This window comes from Notothenia rossii, assembly GCF_949606895.1.
Source record: "Notothenia rossii genome assembly, chromosome: 9".
In the NCBI taxonomy this organism is placed as follows: Eukaryota; Metazoa; Chordata; class Actinopteri; order Perciformes; family Nototheniidae; genus Notothenia; species Notothenia rossii.
In genome coordinates this window covers 58,721,413-58,742,506 of record NC_136907.1, presented here as the reverse complement: position 1 = coordinate 58,742,506, position 21,094 = coordinate 58,721,413, and the positions used below count along the sequence as shown (strand labels likewise).

General features: G+C 39.0%; 1 protein-coding gene across 1 annotated transcript in view; it reads right to left on the bottom strand.

Annotated features, from left to right (window-relative positions):
• Positions 1–3,830: 3,830 nt before the first annotated feature.
• Positions 3,831–21,094, bottom strand: part of brinp2 (bone morphogenetic protein/retinoic acid inducible neural-specific 2) — a gene marked incomplete at its 5' end in the record, with an annotated part of 71,545 nt that continues 54,281 nt past the window's right edge. The window contains 3 exons of the mRNA XM_079651017.1: positions 3,831–6,378; positions 7,009–7,315; positions 15,569–15,791. Of these exons, the coding sequence (XP_079507143.1) occupies positions 5,557–6,378; positions 7,009–7,315; positions 15,569–15,791 (1,352 nt within the window). The remainder of the gene's footprint in view (positions 6,379–7,008; positions 7,316–15,568; positions 15,792–21,094) is intronic.

Below are 21,094 nucleotides of genomic sequence, written 5' to 3'. Positions count from 1 at the left end.
ACGTTTTATATTCTAGAGTAAGGCTTGAAGAGAAAGGAAGCAATCTAATGAGCAGAAGAGATTATGTTCTAAAACCACAGAACATGCAACATGTACTGTTTAGGCTCAAAGGTTACAAGGGTCAATGTGTAGTGAAGCCCCATGGGCCTTTGGTTTGTTGCGTTTGCAAGCAAAGTTTTTACATCCCACTTACACGGACTGTAAACGTTTCACCCTTCCTGCAGTAGCATACACAATACCTTATGTTTGTAATTTCATCAAGATATTACATGAAATTTGAGCTAAAGAAAGCATCTGTGTTCATATTTGTTCCTAGAACTCAGTTTGTGTGTGAAATCATACCAAAAAAAACAGCAAGAAAAATGCCACTTAAGATCGTTTGAATGAAAACGTATTCTTTCAAATTCCAACACATCGTCATCTTTAGAGGAAGATGACAAATCCTAATTTCCAGCTTGGTTCTTTCTGAACAACATAAACTAATTTAATCTACCATCATCTAGAACTCGAACATGTGAACACTGTTGTTGTAAGAAAAACAAAATAATTATTGTTAAGACCGCAAAGGCTGAGTATGGCACCTCTACTTACTAACTTTGGTTCATATTAAGATAGCAGTCGGAAGGAGAGGCAATAAGAAGAGAGAGGCTTGGCGGAATACTTTGGTCTGACTGTCCGGCAGTTTCTTTTGCAATTAAAACCTATTTTATTCTATTCCTAAAGAAGCCATTTCTGATGAACAAAACCTTAAAACAGTTATTAATGCTCTTATTTTAATACGGCCATATTATTAAAACTCCCTCCGCTTTCTTTTTTTATTTTGTTTGTATTATTACCACTGTACATTATAGTAGTTTTTGAAATGAGTAATGGAACTGTTGAAACGTGTGTCACTTTGTAGGTTATATGCAACAGAGGTGAACATATTGCTTAATATAAATATATACCATTATATGAGTACTGATATGATTTATTGGACCATGTTTTATTAAATAGAAAGCCAGGATCTAAGGAAATGTAATATATTCAGAGATACCAAGCGATTTTTCACTGCAGTTTGTCCTAAAAATTCTGACCGAGAAATACATATTTTACAACACTATAGTTGAATTGTAATGTGACCTTGTCTATTGTTGGTCAGAGGTAATGAATGAGTTTGCCAAGAGAGTCTTGGAAAGCAATATGAGGAATAAATGACTTTTATATTTCTTTGCGAACTGTTGAGTGAAACTGACGAACTGTATAAGACCTGCATTTCATATCTGCCAGTGATGATGCTGCTGATGATAGTTATAATAGACCACCGTACATAGAAAAACTCAGTTTGCCTCACTCAGAGAAGGTCAAACAAAATCTAACTTTTCATTTTTACTCCTTCTCAAACTGTCTCCGAAGATGGATCATTTATATGGATTCTTTTGTAATAATGTTATTTGAAAGTAATTTCAAAGCCTCATATCTCATCCGTTATTGATGACTATGTCAAATGACCTACAGGTACAGGAACATGCACGTGGCAGTCGACTTCCCCAATTCTACCTCATTAATTCACATTCTCTGACTTCCTAAACATCATAAATCACTGCATGACTAGCAGCCCGACCCCTCTCACCTTTTCTCACCCTCCTACTTTCTCTCAACCTTATCTTGGCTCCATCTCTCCCTCTATGTCATCTATTCCCTTTTCAATCACTCTCTCATTTTCTCTCTCTTCCCCCACTTCTTTGGGAGGTCCAGAAAGTTTGTAGTACGCAGTCTAAATAGTGCTCTGATGGATTAGCTGTCTTCCACAGGCCTGAAGATTAGACCAAGGGCAAACCCACTCCTGTTTCCTGGGTGCCAAGCTGAAGATGAATAACTGTTTATTAACCCAATGCAGAGTGACTCCTTCACCACCTCATTATGGAGTCGGAAAAAAAGAAATACAGGCGGCTCAAGTTGGCCATCGTTAGGCGTCTCTCTCTCTCTCTTCCTGTCTATGTCACTCTGCTTGTCCCTCTCTCCATTCCCACTCTTGCTTTCGCCAGCAGATAAACCAGCAGTCTGATGTAATGTGACAGCGTGCGTTTGGTTCTTGTTTGCTCCCTGACAACCCGGGAAATTGGCTTTTCATCTTACAAAAAACCCTGCACTCCGTATATTAGAGAACATTCATCTTATTATGAGGGGCCGGAGGTAATTGGAAGTTTATGCATCCATTTTATTGCTATTTCTACTAAGACTTTTACTTCATTTTTCTTAGCTGCAGATGGGACACATTCTGTCCCAGACACACTAAACACAGGTACGATTTTCAAGCAAATGCAAAATACACTATTCTTGTTGTAAATGCATTTCATGGAGGATTGTGCAAACAATCTCAGGGAAAAAAGTATGTGAACAGAGGGCTTTTTTATGTTTTGTATTTGATGTATGAAGGTCAGTTTTGCTTGTGAATTTCTGTCTTAAAAATCTGAGCATAACAAATGGGATGGTTTTTACACAAGGAACAAGTTATCAGTCAATCAGGGTCATATATTATAGGTGTTAAGCCCTCATTCTAACAAATAATTGGCTCGGTAGGTCGTTATCAAATATTGATATGGTGCATACAAAATTCTTCAGAGAATAGAGATGTATGCACGGAGGCTAAAAACACTTGAACCAATACCCCTTTGCCCTCTTTGGAAATAAATAACTATCACATATTACCTTATTAATGTAAATATCAATAATACCACCATAGCTGTTACAGCTGCTGTCCCCATTTTTCTGAAGTAATTTTACTAAATCATCTGACTACATGTGAGAGGTGGAACATTATCGTCGATATGAAAGAAAACACAAGTTCATACCTGTATATCACGTTTGTGTGTTTAGTGTTTAATGTGGTTAATCTACCTTCATGACGTGTTCCTTTTTTAATTTGTTCTGTCCATAACCCAACGCAAATTTGTCACAGGTGTGCCAACACCAGGAGTAGACAGAGAGACGAGTTGGGCACACACAAAAAAAAAAACCTAACCCTAAACCTTTCTGTTTGTCCCTGCTTCATGCAGTTGGTTTTTCATAGCGAGAGTCAATTAAGGAATACACAGTTGCCAGTTTATTAGTTACAGCAAACATAATATGTTGTGTGCACATCCTGAATATGAAGGTTGTTATGTTCAGTATTTGTTGATACTGTTGAAGAAAGTTGTTTATTGAAATTCAGTCTATATGATGTAATTCAATTTGACACACCACAAACTACAGCCTGTGAAATGAGTGCATTTATTTTAGCTAGGTAAATTGAACTGGAAAATGAGAGACTAAATCAGTGTTGTTTTTCTAATCAGTTTTAAATGTGATTTGCCTCAAAGTTGCATCTCTTTCATAACATTTGCCATTATTTAATTGTATTGAAATTAGGTATTTCTACATATCAAGACAAACTACATTTATACAGCAAAGAGAACATCACTGTCCTCTATAAGTTAGCCTAACTTAAAAAAGCTAATTAAAATACAGGCCATTAAAATCAAACTCATGCATTCATTAATAACAATGCAAACTGATTAATTTTTAAGAGCAAACAAATGGGACATTGTGTTTGTGCTCAACAAACTTGATTTTATATTGTATGTTTAATTAACTATGAAGACTCCACTAGTAGAAACACTTCTTTCTTTAGATTCCCATGAATATTCTATTGAGTTTTATCCACACCATCTTCTTCTTCAACCTGCACATCTTGGCAAAGCACTATGTTCTTAATAAATCTGTGGCGGGGTCTAGAACGTGTTCTCACATGGCGAGGAAATTGGTTAAAGAAATATGAATATGAGTTGCCAAAACACTGGAAGACAACCTGTTCTTAACATATTAATATGTTTTTTTTATAATACACATGTTATGAGCAAATAATGAAAAAAAGGATGCCAAATAGATAAACCACTTTGTTTTTACTTAAGCAAGCTGAGCACAGAAGAACTGCTGAAGATGACATACAAGGTTTAATGACTTTCAGTGAGAAGTTAGTGAAGTAAATGTAGAATCCTATCAAGTATCATCCTGGTAAGTTTTCAGTTCTCAAGAGCAACATCACTGCCCTGCAGAAACCTTGTAACTCCAGTCTCCTTGGTAACTGGCAGTTCGGATTGGACCCACATTAAAATAAAAAACTTAATTGACCTGAGACTAAACCAAAGAATTGAAAACCTTTTAAAACCATAATGAAATCCACCAGGTTCAATCAGTTACTGAGAGTTTGTCTAATTGGAGATAGAAGGATTTTGCAGAACAATTACAGTTTGACATTACCGGTGTGCACTGTGAATAGTGACTCAAAGCTTCACAACACCAAATCAAAACAAGTAACTGCAGAAAGTGAGACCGGCATTTACATGGAAAAGATACATTACAACCTATTCTGGAGAATGTGTCTGTTGTTCTGTCTTGGTAGAAATATTGAAATATAAAAAGCAATACACCCTTCGCTGGGAAATCAAACACAAAAACGAAATGTGCTTCTTATCTTAACATTGACTCTCCATATAAGGCATGAGTTTGTTTTGTTATAAACATTTTTTTGGTCTTTGCACTCAGTTATCTAAAAAGCAATGTGCACTTGTCCACACCTTGGGTTAGATGGAGCGTTATTTACAGCGCTATATCCTCAGAGCTCTTTGTTAGCACATCAGAAGACTTTTTCATGAATTTCAGCAAAAAAAAAAAGAACTCAACATTTAAGATATTTGCCATTCAGTTTGCCAATGTGTTCACCTTCTTTTGGTATAGACACACCACCAAGGACAGAACATCACTAACAGGCTTCTCACTCGGATGTTAAGCATAGATACTGTACTTACAAGTTTTCAAATGCCAGATAAAATGGAGGCAGGGATTACAAAGAAATAGTCAAAGACAGTAACAGGGTTCAGGATTATCAAATTTGAAACTGTTAAGCATAACATAACAACTCATTTACCACATATATACTATTATCCCATTTTCCCTTCCTATGAGATTGTTCTAAAGCCAAATAAAATAGGGTTAGAAAAGGGGATATGTCCTCTTCCATTTACTCATTTTTGAAGACCCCCAAAGAGTTCATTTTTACATATCAAAACCGCCTTTATCTTTGCAAGGCAGATGTCTTAGGTATGCTTAATGACATCGGCTCTCTGAGGTTCCGAATCAAACAACCTGTCGGTGTAAGACAGTCTCTTTACTTCATCCAGTTGTACAGTTAGCCAAAAGCATGGCAGTAATAGCAAAGGTAAGCCTCCAGGCTCCTACTTCAGAGCTCCTAAAAGAGAGTCCAGATGTCAGCTGTTTTTCCAAAAGCTCACAACATGACTACTGTTCATCAAAGTGCTCTGAGGGCAATTCTGATAAAAAATATGACGGAACATAACATCAGCCAAGAGAAACCAAAGAAAAGCCCAGCAGTCGGCTTTTGCAGTTGGATGTACTGTTAATCCAGAGGATTGGGGTCCAAGAGGCTAATTTAGAAGGACCACCCTTGCTCAGTCAAGCAGCAACTCCACTTGGTATGGGTAGCATCACTCCTGAACCTGACTTATGCTAAGCTAGCTAGCTGCAGAGTTGGGCCAGTTCAGGTTCAGGTGAAGCATTGGGGAGCTTGGAGTTGAACATCTGCAGAGAGTCCTTGATGCGAGCCACCTCGCCAACTGACAGCTTCAGCCGATGGCGCAACAGACAAGAAAACAGGTCCAGTGGCTGCGGTGCTGGTGGAGAAAGCCGGTTAATCCGGTTTCTCATCTCCAACAACATCTGAAAGGCAGCGTCTTGCGTACCCTGCGTGTAGGGGTAGTCCAGCTGGAGAATCAGATCCTTGATGCCTTCAGGGTCAAAGTGCATGCTGTATCCAAACACTTTCAGCGTGTTGATCTTCATGTACCCCATGTTGGATGTCTGGTCATCCAGGTCCAACGGCTCATAGAAGAGAGTTTCATTCACTGTTGGATCATCTGTGAGTATGCGGCTTCGCAGGTAGATGTGCACTGTTTCAAAGAAGGATTTCCATTTGTTGCCAAGAGACAGCGTCCAGTTGTAACACTGTGCCGTGGCGACGGCATCCAATCGAGTTCTCTCCCAGTCAGGGAAGTCAGGCTGGTTGACTGGCATGAACCAGCTCTCTGAGTGACTTCCCCCATAAGGATTGACATAAATTGCAGGCACGGGCTCCAGTGTTGAATTCTTAGTCAAACATATCTGGAATGAAATGCCCATCAGCATGTGTATAAGATTTGACTTATTTTTGTTACTCTTTAGTGTCAGCAACATTCTCTTCCTCCAGGCAGGATTGAACCAACTTCCCAGGCGAACGTCGTTGCTGATGTAAATGGCGTGGACTTCAATTTTGCTGTCCAGTCGCTGAAGGAGGTGCTTCGCCTGAGAGAGAATAACAAACTGTGAGAACAAAATCTCTTCCACAAGGTGACAGATAATAATACCCCAATGTCTCTGATGTTCTGCCCATCGTCTTATTACAGAGTTGATTACACAAATCTATAGGATTTCGATCAATACCAGATATTAGATTATAGTTGTATGTTATTATAAAATAAGCAAAGGTCAAAGATTCCTATTTTCTAAATCCAAGACACAGTGAAATAGATTCTCAGTCAGATTTGTATTTGAAACTGCTCAACTAATTTTCCCACAGACACTTAAGACACCCATTGCTTTGATTATAGGCTTGCATGTTTCTTAGTTTAAGACAGGCAGAACTAATGAGAGAGATAATTATATAGGGACAAGCTACAGTGCAAATTATGCTGCCATATTTTATTTTGATTCTGTCAGAGATTGTTGGATTTTTCAGGACTGAAGCATCCATTTGAAACTATACCAACATTTAATTTCCATTTTCTGCTGTATCCTCATGTGCTGTCATAATTATTATCATTGTAGGTATGAGTCTTCAGAAAAAAATCATTTATGTTGTGCTTTTAAGTGTAATGAGAGGTACAATATGACTTTAAGAAACAATGGAATATAAAAATGAGAAGCTTTGAGAACCTCAGCATCAGGCATGTCCAGGTCAAAGTTCAGATAGTGGTCCAGGGATGCTGAGATGCTCGGCCGGCAAGAACCAAGATGGAGGAGGTTTCCGTGGTGACAGGATCCGCAACGTGTTGTGTTGTCAGTGGCACAAGAGGAGCAGGAGGTGGAGGAGGTGCCCACAATGCAGGGGACGACTCCCTGGCAGGTGGGCTTCTCCCCAGGGCAGATGCAGCTCTTCACCTCCTCAAAGAACGAGCCCAGAATGCCGTGCTCATTGCAGTAGAGCAGGGACTGAGCCCGGTTCAACCAAAACCCAACAGGCCTGCAGAGGGAGAGAAAAAGCACAATGACGCATTGTGTATACAGACGCACAATCCAACGATAAGTAGCTAACTGTTCGTTTCACTCTGACGATAGCCAGTCTCTGTGTGGTGTTGTGCATTATGTGCAATATGTGAATATAGAAATATATGCCATTAATAACTGTGCAATATGTACATGGCTGCTACATCTTCAGAACTGTTACAGGATCTGTATTTTGTCAATTATTAATTATTTTACCTTTAATGTTTTTTATTATGTATGCTTCTTAATTAACATGAAACTGTCTTTGGCTCTTTTCTGCTGTAACAAATGTAAATGTCCCCTCTGTGGGACGAATACAGGTATTCTGATTCTGATGAGGTTTTCATAATCTAATAAAAGTAAATGTAACAACTACTACAGTGCAACAAAACAGGAAGATTAAATGTGGTCTCTTAAACATAAGATCTCTAGCATCTAAAGCAATATTGGTAAATGATTTAATATCAGATTATAATATTGATATATGCTGTCTCACTGAAACTTGGTTGAGACATGAAGAATATGTCAGCATAAATGAGGCCACTCCACCCAGCCATATCAATACTCATATTGCCCGAGGCACGGGCCGAGGAGGTGGAGTTGCAGCAATCTTTGACTCAAGTTTACTTATCAATACTAAACAAAAATTAAATTATACCTCCTTTAAAAGCCTCATTTTTAGTCTTACGCATCCGACCTGGAAAACTGTGCAGCCAATCTTATTTGTTACAGTGTACCGTGCACCAGGTCCTTATTCAAAATTCTTATCAGAATTCTCCGAGTTTTTATCAGCTTTGGTAATTAAAACAGATAAAGTAATTATCGTAGGTGACTTTAATATTCATGTTGACGATGATAAAAATAGCCTTACTGTTGCATTTAACTCTATATTAGATTCTGTAGGTTTCTGTCAGAGTGTAAATAAACCAACCCACTGCTATAATCACATTCTCGACCTTGTTCTGACTTATGGTATTGAAATTGAGCAACTATTAGTCGAACCGCATAATCCTGCTTTATCCGACCATTTCTTAGTAACTTTTGAAGTACTGTTACTAGACTACAAAGCATTAGCCAAAAGCTCCTGCAGCAGAAACCTATCTGTTAGTGCTATAGCCAAATTTAAGGAAGAGATTCCACCAATACTTAACTCGATAGCATGTCTGAATGTAAGGGAGGAAACTTATACAAAATGTACACCACCCCAAATTGATCATGTTGTTGATAGTGCTACAGATGCGCTGCGAATAAAATTAGACTCTGTTGCTCCTTTGAAAAAGAAGAAAATAAAACAACATAGATTAGCTCCATGGCATAATGCCGAAACCCGCAAAATAAAGCAAAAGTCGAGTCAACTTGAAAGGATATGGCGTTCCACTAAACTTGAAGAATCTCGTTTAATTGGGCATATTACTCTCAATGAATATAAGAAAGCACTGCGTAAAGCGAGAGCAGCCTACTACTCTTCATTAATAGATGAGAATAAGAATAATGCAATATTTATTTTCAGCACTGTAGCCAGGCTGACAGAGAGCCACAGCTCGACTGAGCCTTCTATTCCCATAGCACTCAGTAGTAATGATTTTATCTGCTTTTTTAACGATAAAATTGTTACTCTTAGAAACAAAATCAATGACCTCTTGCCTTTGACCAGTATAGTGTTATCAACAGCTCCCGGAAACGTAAGTTCTAATATTACACTAGATAGTAAACTAGAATGCTTTTCAGCCATAAACTTTGAACAATTAAATTCAACGATTCTCTCTTATAAACCATCAACGTGTATCTTAGACCCGATTCCAACTAAGCTGTTAAAATAAGTTTTTCCGTTAATTAGCACTTCTTTATTAAATATTATGAATATGTCTTTGTTATCAGGCTATGTTCCACAATCATTCAAAGTAGCAGTGATAAAACCGCTTCTTAAAAAGCACAACCTCGATCCAGAGGTTTTAGCCAACTATAGACCTATTTCTAATCTTCCGTTCTTCTCAAAAATTCTTGAGAAAGCAGTCGCAAAACAGCTGTGTGATTACTTAAAAAACTATGATTTATTTGAAGATTTTCAGTCTGGCTTTAGAACACAACATAGCACAGAGACAGCTCTGGTTAAAGTCACAAATGACATTCTAATAGCCTCAGACAAGGGACTTGTCTCTATTCTTGTCTTGCTCGATCTTAGTGCTGCATTTGATACTATCGACCATGATATCCTATTGCAAAGACTAGAGCACTTAGTTGGCATACAGGGAACTGCTTTAGGCTGGTTTAGGTCCTATCTATCTGAACGCTCTCAGTTTGTACGTGTCAACGATGAATCTTCCATGCAAACCAAAGTTAGCCATGGAGTGCCACAGGGCTCAGTGCTTGGACCTATTTTGTTCACACTATATATGCTTCCGTTAGGCAATATTATAAGGAATCATTCTGTAAACTTTCATTGTTATGCGGATGATACTCAACTATATTTATCAATCAAGCCTGATGAAATTAATCATCTAAATAAAATTCAAGACTGCCTCAAGGACTTAAAAACGTGGATGACCTTAAACGTTTTGATGTTAAACACGACCAAAACTGAAGTTATTGTACTTGGCCCGAAGAATCTACGAAACAAATTATCTAAAGATATACTAACTATGGATGGCATTAATTTGGCCTCCAGTGAGACTGTAAGGAATCTTGGTGTTATATTTGATCAGGATTTATCCTTTAACGCCCACATAAAATCAATTTCAAGGACCGCCTACTTCCATCTACGTAACATTGCAAAAATCAGGCATATCTTGCCTCAAAACGATGCAGAGAAACTAGTCCATGCATTTGTTACTTCAAGGCTGGATTATTGTAACTCCTTATTATCAGGGTGTACAAAGAAGTCAGTCAAGTCGCTTCAGTTGATTCAAAATGCTGCAGCTCGTGTACTAACCAGAGTTAGGAAAAGGGACCACATTACTCCTGTTCTGGCTGCCTTACACTGGCTCCCTATAGAACATAGGATAGAATTTAAAATTCTTCTTCTCGCCTACAAAGCCCTTAATGGGCAGGCGCCATCTTACCTTAAAGAACTCATTATACCCTACTGTCCTACTAGGGCATTGCAGTTCCAAGAATGCAGGGTTGTTGGTTGTTCCTAGAGTCTCTAAAAGTACAATGGGAGCCAGAGCCTTTTCATATCAAGCTCCACTTTTGTGGAATCAGCTTCCAGTTTGTGTTCGGGCGGCAGACACCCTATTCGTTTTTAAGAGTGCGCTTAAGACCTTCCTTTTTGATAAAGCTTATAGTTAGGGCTGATTAGATTCAGCCCCTAGTTTTGCTGATATAGGCTTAGTTTGTTGGGGGACATCGTACTTCTTCCTTCTCTCTGTCTATACCTGTGTACTCTCATGTTCAGATTAACCCAGCTTCCCCAAATGTCTTTCTTTTTGGTGTCTATATACACCAGGATCCGGAGTCATGGATGATCCTGCGGTCCTGTGTCATGGATCTTGAGTCGTGGCTGTGGTCCTGGATCATAAGTCCTGGATGGATATCCTCGTGGATTCATCTTCCTATTATACACACATGCATTTCCAAACGTTTGGACTACCTATGTTGCAAATGTATTATCTTTTCAATTTACACACGGCATCTATTGCACGTCTGTCCGTCCTGGGAGAGGGATCCCTCCTCTGTTGCTCTCCCTGAGGTTTCTCCCATTTTTCCCTTAAACTGTGGGTTTTCTCTGGAAGTTTTTCCTTGTACGATGTGAGGGTCTAAGGACAGAGGGTGTCGTATTGTCATACTGATATTCTGTACAAACTGTGAAGTCCACTGAGACAAATGTAACATTTGTGATATTGGGCTATATAAATAAACATTGATTGATTGAATCTTTTTCGGTTGAATAAAAGAAGTGTGAAGTTTAGGATGACCTTTTTCTCCTTATTTTAATTTGTTTGACTACAAATGTAACTTAATTTAGTTTGTTGCAGAGTTCTATGGGGTTTGGATAGTTTTGGTAGTAGAGAAGACAAATAAGAGCAAGGACAAACAAAACAGAGTTTGTTATTTGTGTGACTCGTGCAGGTGTAGGAGTATCTCTACATTTGCTGCATTTCTTTTAAATTATCTCCCACATTTGGTTTACATTGGCTTGGCTATTGCATATCTCGAGCGGTCTATGTCTGCATCCAGTGTGCCAGACAAACCACTAGTCAGAGGTTTGTAGGCGGGAATGAGAATGGAGATATAAATGCTGATAAGGGCTACCATGGGACCCAGGGGCCAAATTAAGCAGGTCCTAATATCTATATACTTTCACCACATATAAACCAACATGTGCCAAATGGGGTGCTTTAATGGCAAATGCCCCACTATAACTGTGTAATTGTTTCTATTGTGATTGACAGCTGCCCCTGTGCCTTCTCTTTAACATTCCATGTGCTTCCTCTATTCTCACACCTTCACCTTTTAAAATGTTCTCAGGAAGTATAGACTTAGTTAAAAAGTACATTTAACATTTTTACAAAAGATCTTGAATAAGATCCTTAAGTGAGGATTTCCCCTTTAACAGACCGTGCACTGTTTACCCCACATCTAGCTTATTTGTAGATGAAAAGTTAAATCACATTTTGTTCCATGTTCTTTAAAAATTGGATGGTGGCAATTTGACACTTTTTTATAGAGTGGGTGTTCAGTATGACTGCAGCAGAGATGAAATGCAGACATCCATAAATTACCATCCACTTTGGTGCGGTAAGAGCAGAAACAAGTTCAGACTGAAAATTGGCTCAGCAGAGATTCTATCCCCGGGCTAAGTTCAGGAAATCACACACAACATTGCCCAAATGCTCCAGCTATTCCTCTACCTCAGGCCTATGTAAATAGACATAAATGAATGATGATAAAACAAATGGATTTGTGCAGAAGAAAATAGGGGAGTTTTTGCAGCTGAGCGGCCCCTTCTGATAAATTGTAGTTGCTGGTATAGGTACTAAATTGAGACTCTGAGTGACAGGTGTGAGGCAGAGAGACAGAGCGAGGCAACACAGAGGTGACTGCTGACAGAAAGTGAGGCAGAGGGCGAGGATAGGGGAATGGTGTGATGGGTAGCAGGAAAGCACTGTCAGGTAAACTAAAGTCCTCTGTAAACAAGTGCTGAGCTGTCCGTCTGGGAGAGGACTTGATTAAACCGTTCCACAATACTACAGACCTTAACATATAAATGCCTTCCCCTACGGTAACTATACCCTTCATCGCTGTCACACAAGTCTCAATCCCACCATCACGTCTTTCTTGCATTTCCAGCATCCTTTTGCTTTATTTCCTTCCTCTCTCTCTTTATTTCACTCTGGCTGTTCACATCTATCTTACCCAGCCTCCCTTACCTCTCTTAACACCGGTTTTTCACAAGCTTGTCTTTATTTTTCCCTTCAGTACGGCAACAAAACAGCCATGTAATGACAGCCGGGTGAAGTTTATATGGGTATTTTGCTCAGAAGTCAAGCATGGCTATACAGTAGAGTTTGCACAGGAAAGGGTGTCAGTCTTCCTGTCAAATGACTATGAGATGGTTTCAACAACAGTGGTTCTGTTCAACTGAAGAGGTAGTGAGGTTGTTTTCCAAACACCTGCACAGTGCAGTAAAACACCTTGCCCAGTGTTCTTTGGAATTATTGGATGATAATGTTCTTGACAACATACATCCTATGGCAACATTCAGAGCCAATGTAGGAAGTAGAATGCAAGGTTTGTCCACGCTTCCTTCACTGGCACATATAATCGTGTTCTGTTTTAAAGCCCCTTCAAAAGACAAACATAATCTGTCTGTAAACTTCTAAAACTATTACAAAATTCAGATAAAAAAATATAACTTTGACCGTGTTTTAGTAAAGGTTTGTTCAGGTAAATGCACTAAAACAAATTGGTTAGGTTGAGAAAACATCATGGTTTTGGGTAAAATGGCACACACTAAGGTTTGGGAACTTAACTGCATTTCTGAATCTAATTTGAGCTGGACATGATATAGATTTTTAAAGCATTCTAGTTTCCGTTTGTTGATAATGTTAAACCAATCCCTTTTCAACATGGCTCATAGGATATTGTCTGATGCGGATTTCTCAATTTTTAGGTAAACATTAGCTTGTAAACTGGCGTAATCCACAGTGCTCAGAATTGGTGCAAAAATAAAGTTGTTCAGTATGCATAGTCATAATTGAAATATGTATTTGTATTAGGTCACACCCCTCAGGGAAGGACCAAGACTATCTCTCGGGCTACATTTACACTTAATGCTAGAGTCATTAATATCTATAGAGTATAAAAGGTTTATAATTTATTTATCATTAAGTTGTTTCTGGGCCTTACCATTTGGGAGTTTTGTGGGTTGTTAGCAGAGGTGGGGACTCGAGTCACATGACTTGACTCGAGTCTGACTCGAGTCGCATATTTCTTTACTTGAGACTTGCTTGACTAACATTGATAAAAGACTTGACTTGACTTTGACTTGGTATTCAAGACTTGAGACTTGACTTAAGCTTGAGATAGATGACTTGAAAGGACTTGACTGTTTAAAATTAAATATTTGCGTTTGTTTTTGTAGTGAGATATTACGTTTAATTTTTTCGAAAAACGTGATTGGGTGATTATAGCGCCATGCGCGCAAATCTGGCAACCCACTAGAAGGCAGGAGTCTCAGTTAACATGGCAGCGGCTAGCGTTACTCCAAAAATAGGGAAGTTTGCATTCAAGGATTATGTTGTCGATGACGGTAATAAGAAGAAAACAGCGGTATGCAGGGTCTGCAGCATAAAGATCAGTGACACAACATTAAACTTCATTCGTCACTAAAAAAAAACCCACAGACAAAGGTGCGTGCATGTGTTGTGTTAGCTAGAAAGCTAACGTTAAGTTTAAGCTACGTTAGACTTGGTTTCAAATCGATTAAGCAAAGAGAAGACAAAACGGTAAATGAACACTAGAACCGCCAAGGGATTCATTTTGACTAACCCTGATACTGACGGCTGTCAGGAGAGAGACAGAGGAAAAGAGATGCCTCGTTTATTTTCCCTGTGTTATTATCAGAAGTTACTGGAAACTTTTGAATAATGTAGTTCATCTACTTTTAGTAGTTTGTTTAAATGTTTTAATTATGTTTTTTTTTTTTGTAGAAGTGCATCATTCCTTGATTTATTGTAAAATGAATCTGAACTTTTTGATCTGTTATGATGATAAACTGAAGCAATTTCAAAATGAACCCAATTAACTGAGTTTTAAATCGTCCTACTTAGTTTATAAGGAAATTATGAAGAGGAACAAATTAAATGATTTGAAAATGATATCTATGTAGGTGCTGACGCTGTTGGCGGTTCTAGTGTTAACAGAAATTTAAATTAAATATGTGTAATGGCAAATGCCATATACGATTTTCTTACCTGGAATTCTGCCTTTTTGATCAGACTTTTTGAGTCCTAGCTATATTGTCTACAGTTCTGGGGTTAATATCAATCTAATATGATTGTCATCGGTCTAAATTATATTTCAAATGATTTATGTGTATGTAATGAAGATCATGTGTGAGTTGAATCCATTTTCATAACCACTGTCTTTTAACTGATGCGGAAATGCGGAAACTTGGCTTATCCATCAGAATTTCGTATGACTTGACTTGACTTGCTTGACCTGAGCAATGTCTTGACTTGACTTGCTTGACTCCCACCACAGTGACTTGGGACTTGCTTGATACTTGTAGGTCAAGACTTGAGACTTGCTCATGACTTGCACATGTAGGACTTACTCCCACCTCTGGTTGTTAGTAACATATGATCCATTCAGGTTGATGCATTCAGGCTACAGCTATTTACATTATGTTGGTACTACTCTGTCACAATGCCCAACAGTTTTACACAGATGGACATATTTACTATCGTACAATCAGTTGGCAGCAGAGACAGCCCTTATCTGAAATCCCAATGCCAGCATTCTACAAATAGATGTTTTGGATGGGAATTAGCTTAAAATAACCGATTGTTTGCCCCGCTGGCATGTTTCCAAACTTCCTGTGTGCAGAACCTTTTGTTTGTTGCTACATTAAGCACTTTCCAGACAGACTGCTCTTGATTTTCACAGTGTGCTCCACTTGAGGTGGGCTGCTAGAGAGCCTACAGCTGTTATGAATCATCGCAAAGCAGGCAATTATCAAAAATGCTTCATTTGATTGGTTTTCTCTCATTGCATGCCCGTGGGTTACCTTTCTCTGGGCAGACTGATGCGAGGATGTTTTGGGCAGCGTTTGCTCAGGGTGAACAGTTTCCTGACAATCTTCTGGGCTTTACTCAGAACCAGGGCAGAGCCGGACTCCAGCTGGGCGTAGCGCTTCTGCAGAGACAAGTCAGCCGCCCAGGACTTGGCAATCATGGACACATTCAAAAACCGGTCAGTGGGCAAGCGCTTCAGGAGGGCTTTGAATTCATCTGCAGGCGGGGACAGGCATCGGAGAAACGGAAAGGAGCAAAAAGAGAAACAAGTCAAATAAAACACTGGTCATTCATATGTTAACAATACCCCTTTTGAAAACTGAAAACCTATTCATCACAGTCTACTTTATCCCTAGTGGCATGCAGAGACAATAGTTGAGAAGCAGGGGGAGTTTCATGTATCATTACAACACAACAAAAAGCTGTTATGTTCTAATGAATTGCCAATACGAAGTAAACACCTGTGCTTCAATCTGCGGTTAAAAACATTCACCTCAACATTAGAGGCTCAAAGTACCCACAGTGGCATTATTTGCATCCTTGTCATTTAGAAGCGGTACTTATTGAGACAATTGACAGTGTGGTGTCACGTACAGATGGGCATTATGATTTAAGTCGTATTTCTTTCTTGAAAAGCCCAAACAAGTAAAGAGAAAATCCAAGCTGAATAGACCCATAAGAGCATGTGGTTAAATAGAGAGAGGTTCTATGTCTGTGGTGCAAATGCCCCAAAAACTGTTATGGATGCAATTCAAAGCTAATTCTGCTGCTGTCCCAGCAAATTTGTGTCAAAACCAAACAAGACAAAAAGCACGGTTTAATGCAAATCAATTATTTCAGTTGCCATTCCCCACAAATCTAAATTCACTAACGGAATTCCCATTCTGCCATTTCCGACAACACGTCAGTCAAAACCATTGAAGCATCAGAATCAATTTGGTTGTAATGGCAATAACATGAACATACAATGTAATACATTTAGTAGAATGTGAAGGTCAAAGAAACCCAGAGCTTTAAAAAAAGACAGGTCTCAACAGGTTAAAAACAATAATCGACCTATTATTTTTGGTGGAATATGTTACACGTTATAAATGTCTGTATTTATGAAATCCCCTGCCCTGAGTTTGGATATAACTTTTGTTATAAATGTATGAATGTTATTCTGAGAAAATATATGTATTATTTGTATTCTATTATATCACGTTTTATCACCACTGAAAAGCGTCTTTGAGCACCTGAAAAAGCACTTGGAAATGAAATGTATTATTATTATTATATTGTATACCATTGTTTTCTAAGATAAATTTTTTTTAGTATTTGACAAAAAAACACAAGACAAATAAGACTATCCCTTGTGTGGTGTTCGGGTCAAATTGACCCGATTTCCATTTTCAATGAATACAAAAAATATACGGATATTTCCGTTCAACCTGAAACTCAATGGCCGGGGCTTATTTATTGTGAAAAAAATTCACCCGCATTTATATCCTTCATAAGAGGTTCGGGTCAATCCGACCCGGATACAATACCAGGACAAACAGACAGAGAAAAACACACAGAAACACACAGACTAAAGACACAAACTAAAGACACACACACACACACACAGACTAAAGACACAAACTAAAGACACACACACACACACACACACACACACACACACACACACACACACACACACACACACACACACACACACACACACACACACACATTATTATGTCCTTCAGGGCTTTGATTATTATATGACAGATTAAAAATGACAAACATTAATGAAACAATTTTCATTTTCATTTTTCCTAGAAAAGCATGAGCAAAATGTAAACCTAGTTTTTATTACAGTGTATTTATTTTTAACATGAATTACATTTTTATCAGAAAAAACGATGGACACTTCCATTGTTAAATTTGATCTAGCAAAGAGTATTTTCAAAAACTAATCACATATTTCATTTATATTGTTGGAGAATGAGTTAAAGACAATATATTTAAGGAATTGTGCATGTTGAATTTAGTTCTGTATTTTTTTAAACCCTGAAATATGTCCTGGGTCAATTTGACCCGAACATTACCAAAGGGTGCGAAATGTAAACATAACACAAGGGCTATTGTTATTTTTTGCAATTCGATTACAGTGTTCAAGGTGCTTTTATATTGCATATCTAAGATTAAGCTTTTAGCACAAGTGAGTTTTACATGAAATAGCCCAGAGCTGTAATTTAGGAAAATGTGGCCGGCTTCACTGACCCTCATGCTGCCCTGAAAATGTTCTGCTCTAAAACTTTATAAACAGCCAAGTTTCCCCCTGATGGGTACCTTAGTCTGACAGGTTCTACTTTATTGTGAGCAATCAAATCCAACGGTTCCTATTTCACTAGTCAGTGTGTAGGAACTCCAGCATAAAAGCATTGGGAACCATTTGAGTAAATTACACTGAGAATTACACCGGCGCAGAAGACACAGCTTGTACCCTGTGCTGAGTTTGCCAAGAGCGTTCCGGTGTTACGATCATTGGAGTTCTATTATGAACAACTGGTAAATATTATGCCAGTATGAAGCCTCTGGGAAACTTGAACCTATTATTTCCTTTTCTCCCAAAGCCAGCTAAGTGAGACCTTCTAGGCTTGTTCTGGGTCTGCTGGAGAATCATATTCCCATGTGCTGTCGTTGGCAGGGAGACAGCAAGGAAATCTGCAGCCAAGCCGACCTTGAGCTGAGCTCAACTGATGAGACTCAAGCATATTACAGTGCTTAGGGATCCCAGATGACACAATTCTTTCTCTCTCTATCCTTCCCTTTGTGTATGTCTGCCTCTTTCCTGTGGTGTGATCTTTCTCTTCTGGACTAGCGAGTCTGGGTTATCTCCTTGTCTCTCGAGTTGTCTGTTTCTACGTCTCTTACTCCATCATCTCTTCCGTAGCCCCTCTGTATGTACATGAGGATAAATAAGTGAGGCAATGTTAACTTCATCACTGTTTATTTGAGTGTTTGTTTAGTTTCACCTCTACTGATCTTTACAAAACATCAAAGGCTACACTGCGGTGAATGTGCTGTGTTCAATGTTTGTTGGCAATGCCATGGAAAAGTAGCTTGATACACTTTGGCTCAATCTGCTCAAAGTAATCAGCTGTTAAAAAGCACAGAATGTAGCGATTACTGTTCATTTATGTAAACAAAGACACACAACCTGCTATGATAGCTACTTTGTTAAAATATGGCTGCCAAGGTACCTATTCGGAGACCCTCGTATTAATATAATTAGCTCATTAGAATATCTCGTGTGATTTAGGTGTGGAGGGTCGTTCTTTTCTTCAGCACAGAGACATGCAGTGAGTCTTACTGTGACCATTATCCGCTGAGATCAATGCCTCCATATGCCTCCATATGCCTCAAATCACTTTCCTTCCCTCTGTCCCGCATCCGTCTTCATCTCCCTCTCCCTCTATCAATAATTTACTCACAGACAGTGGCACATACACATTCATGTACATCCACTTACCACCTTCCCCCTATTTCTTATTCCTTTCTCGGTTTTCAAATCACTATTGCGCTCTCTATCTGCCTGTAACACTCCCTGAGCATTATTTCCTGCTTTCTCTCCTCATACACTCTCAGAAATAACCATTAGCACTGCCATTACGCTTGAAACATTTGTCTGTCTGTTTTCTTCCCTTTCCTGACATTTATGACTGCGTGTGCCACATTTATGGACAATTTGGCTCACTCAAAATCTATCACATAAAGAGGCGGTTTTTCTCAAGGTTTTTTTTCATAATGGCTGACCGCACAACCCTGAAATCTCCATCTCCGGGCTGACTTAGAGATTCATGACATCATGAGGCAGAGGCGACAGCTAAGTGACTGGCTGGCTTAGGCCTGTTCATTTAACACACTACAAGGACATGGGATATTAAAACGTCTGAGTAACATTAAGTGGGCTAATGTGTAGTAGAGAGGGGAGTCAAAAAAACTCAATAGATTTTGGTTCAAACCAAGCTGGAGATAACAATGTCGACCAGTCGGTCCTACTCATCTACTGCTTGTTTTTAAACTGCATTTATGTAATGCTGTTAACAGTCTTAGCTACCATTAAAAGCACATCACAACGTAAGCCAGCATTCACCTATTCAAATGCACATTCATGAACACATCTCAGAATAAAAGTCTTGTATTAGCAAATGAAGGGCCATCATATGTTTGTAGTTCAAGGTAAATGTTATGTATTATTTTTGTATGGACTGTGTGTCCGCGCTAACATGCTTACATGGCGAAATGAAAAGAAAGGTGAAGTGTAGACTGGGTGTTAGTTGGTAAAGCTTTAACAATGAAGGTGCCCTGACCTTAATAAAGTAGTCAGAGATGAGTTATGTTGTCATTTATAAGACTATAGCAGGTATTACAACTACATAAATCTCCCAATAGATGGACAGACATTATAAACTGGGGGCTGTGGCTCAGTGGAGAGTGTGTTGGACTTCGAATCAGGGGATAGCAAGTTTGAGTCCCACTGCAGTCAGCATGTCGTTGTGTCCCTGGGCAAGACACTTCACCCCAAATTGCTCATGTGGGGATTGTCCACAGTATTGAGTATGTAAGTCGCTTTGGATAAAAGCGTCTAACAAATGACATGTAATGTAATAAACATTATTCATTATTCTTCCTCTATCTGCACATTTTCCATTTTTTTTTTCTAACATCATCTCTTAAAGACATAATAGGCGCTTTCACACCGGAGTACTTTTCCCAGGAATAGTTCCGATAGTTCTTGGGATTTTGCGTTCACACCAAAACTATCTGGAACTAGAACCTAGTCCATGCGAAGCTTTTCACCCTTTTTCAGTCGCATTAGCATTATTAGCATTAGCATTAGCCCAGCGCACCAACGGAGAGAGACGAACTTATGGCAACAAAAAAGAAAACATGGGAGCGGTGGAGTGATGAGGAGGTGTCAGCGCTTCTGGCGATTTACTCGGAAGGCCCAACTCCGGGGACTTCCGGCCGGGGACTTCGGGTGGCAGTATACGCCGTGAAGCAGAAGAAGAAGAAGTGAAGTCAGCGGCTTCATTCGCGTAATCCTCCCTCAGGGACTTATTCCGGTGTGAACGCGATCTACTAGGACAGTTCTGGGACTAAAGAGTTTGGCGGGACTAAGTACTGAGAACAAAGTAGGGCAAAGTACTTGGTGTGAAAGCGGCTATTAGTCTGAATGGAAGTCGGTGCGGATCCTAAGAATAGCTTCAGTACAGTTTATATGAAAGTGGCATTTAGTGTGGCATCTGAAGTGAACTCTAAGGTAGTCTCTCTGTAATTACATTTGCCTGCCTTTGTAGGGATAATGGTGATCTTTGAGTGAACATACTTGCTTCCATGCCTGGTGTGTATACTTAAGATTACCGAATCATACTAAATTGAAACATCATTTTCTATTCATATATTCAGCAAGCATTGTGAATGTGTTTGACTTAAAGGTAAAACTTTCTATGAAAACCACATCACCTATATAATGCATTATGAGGGGA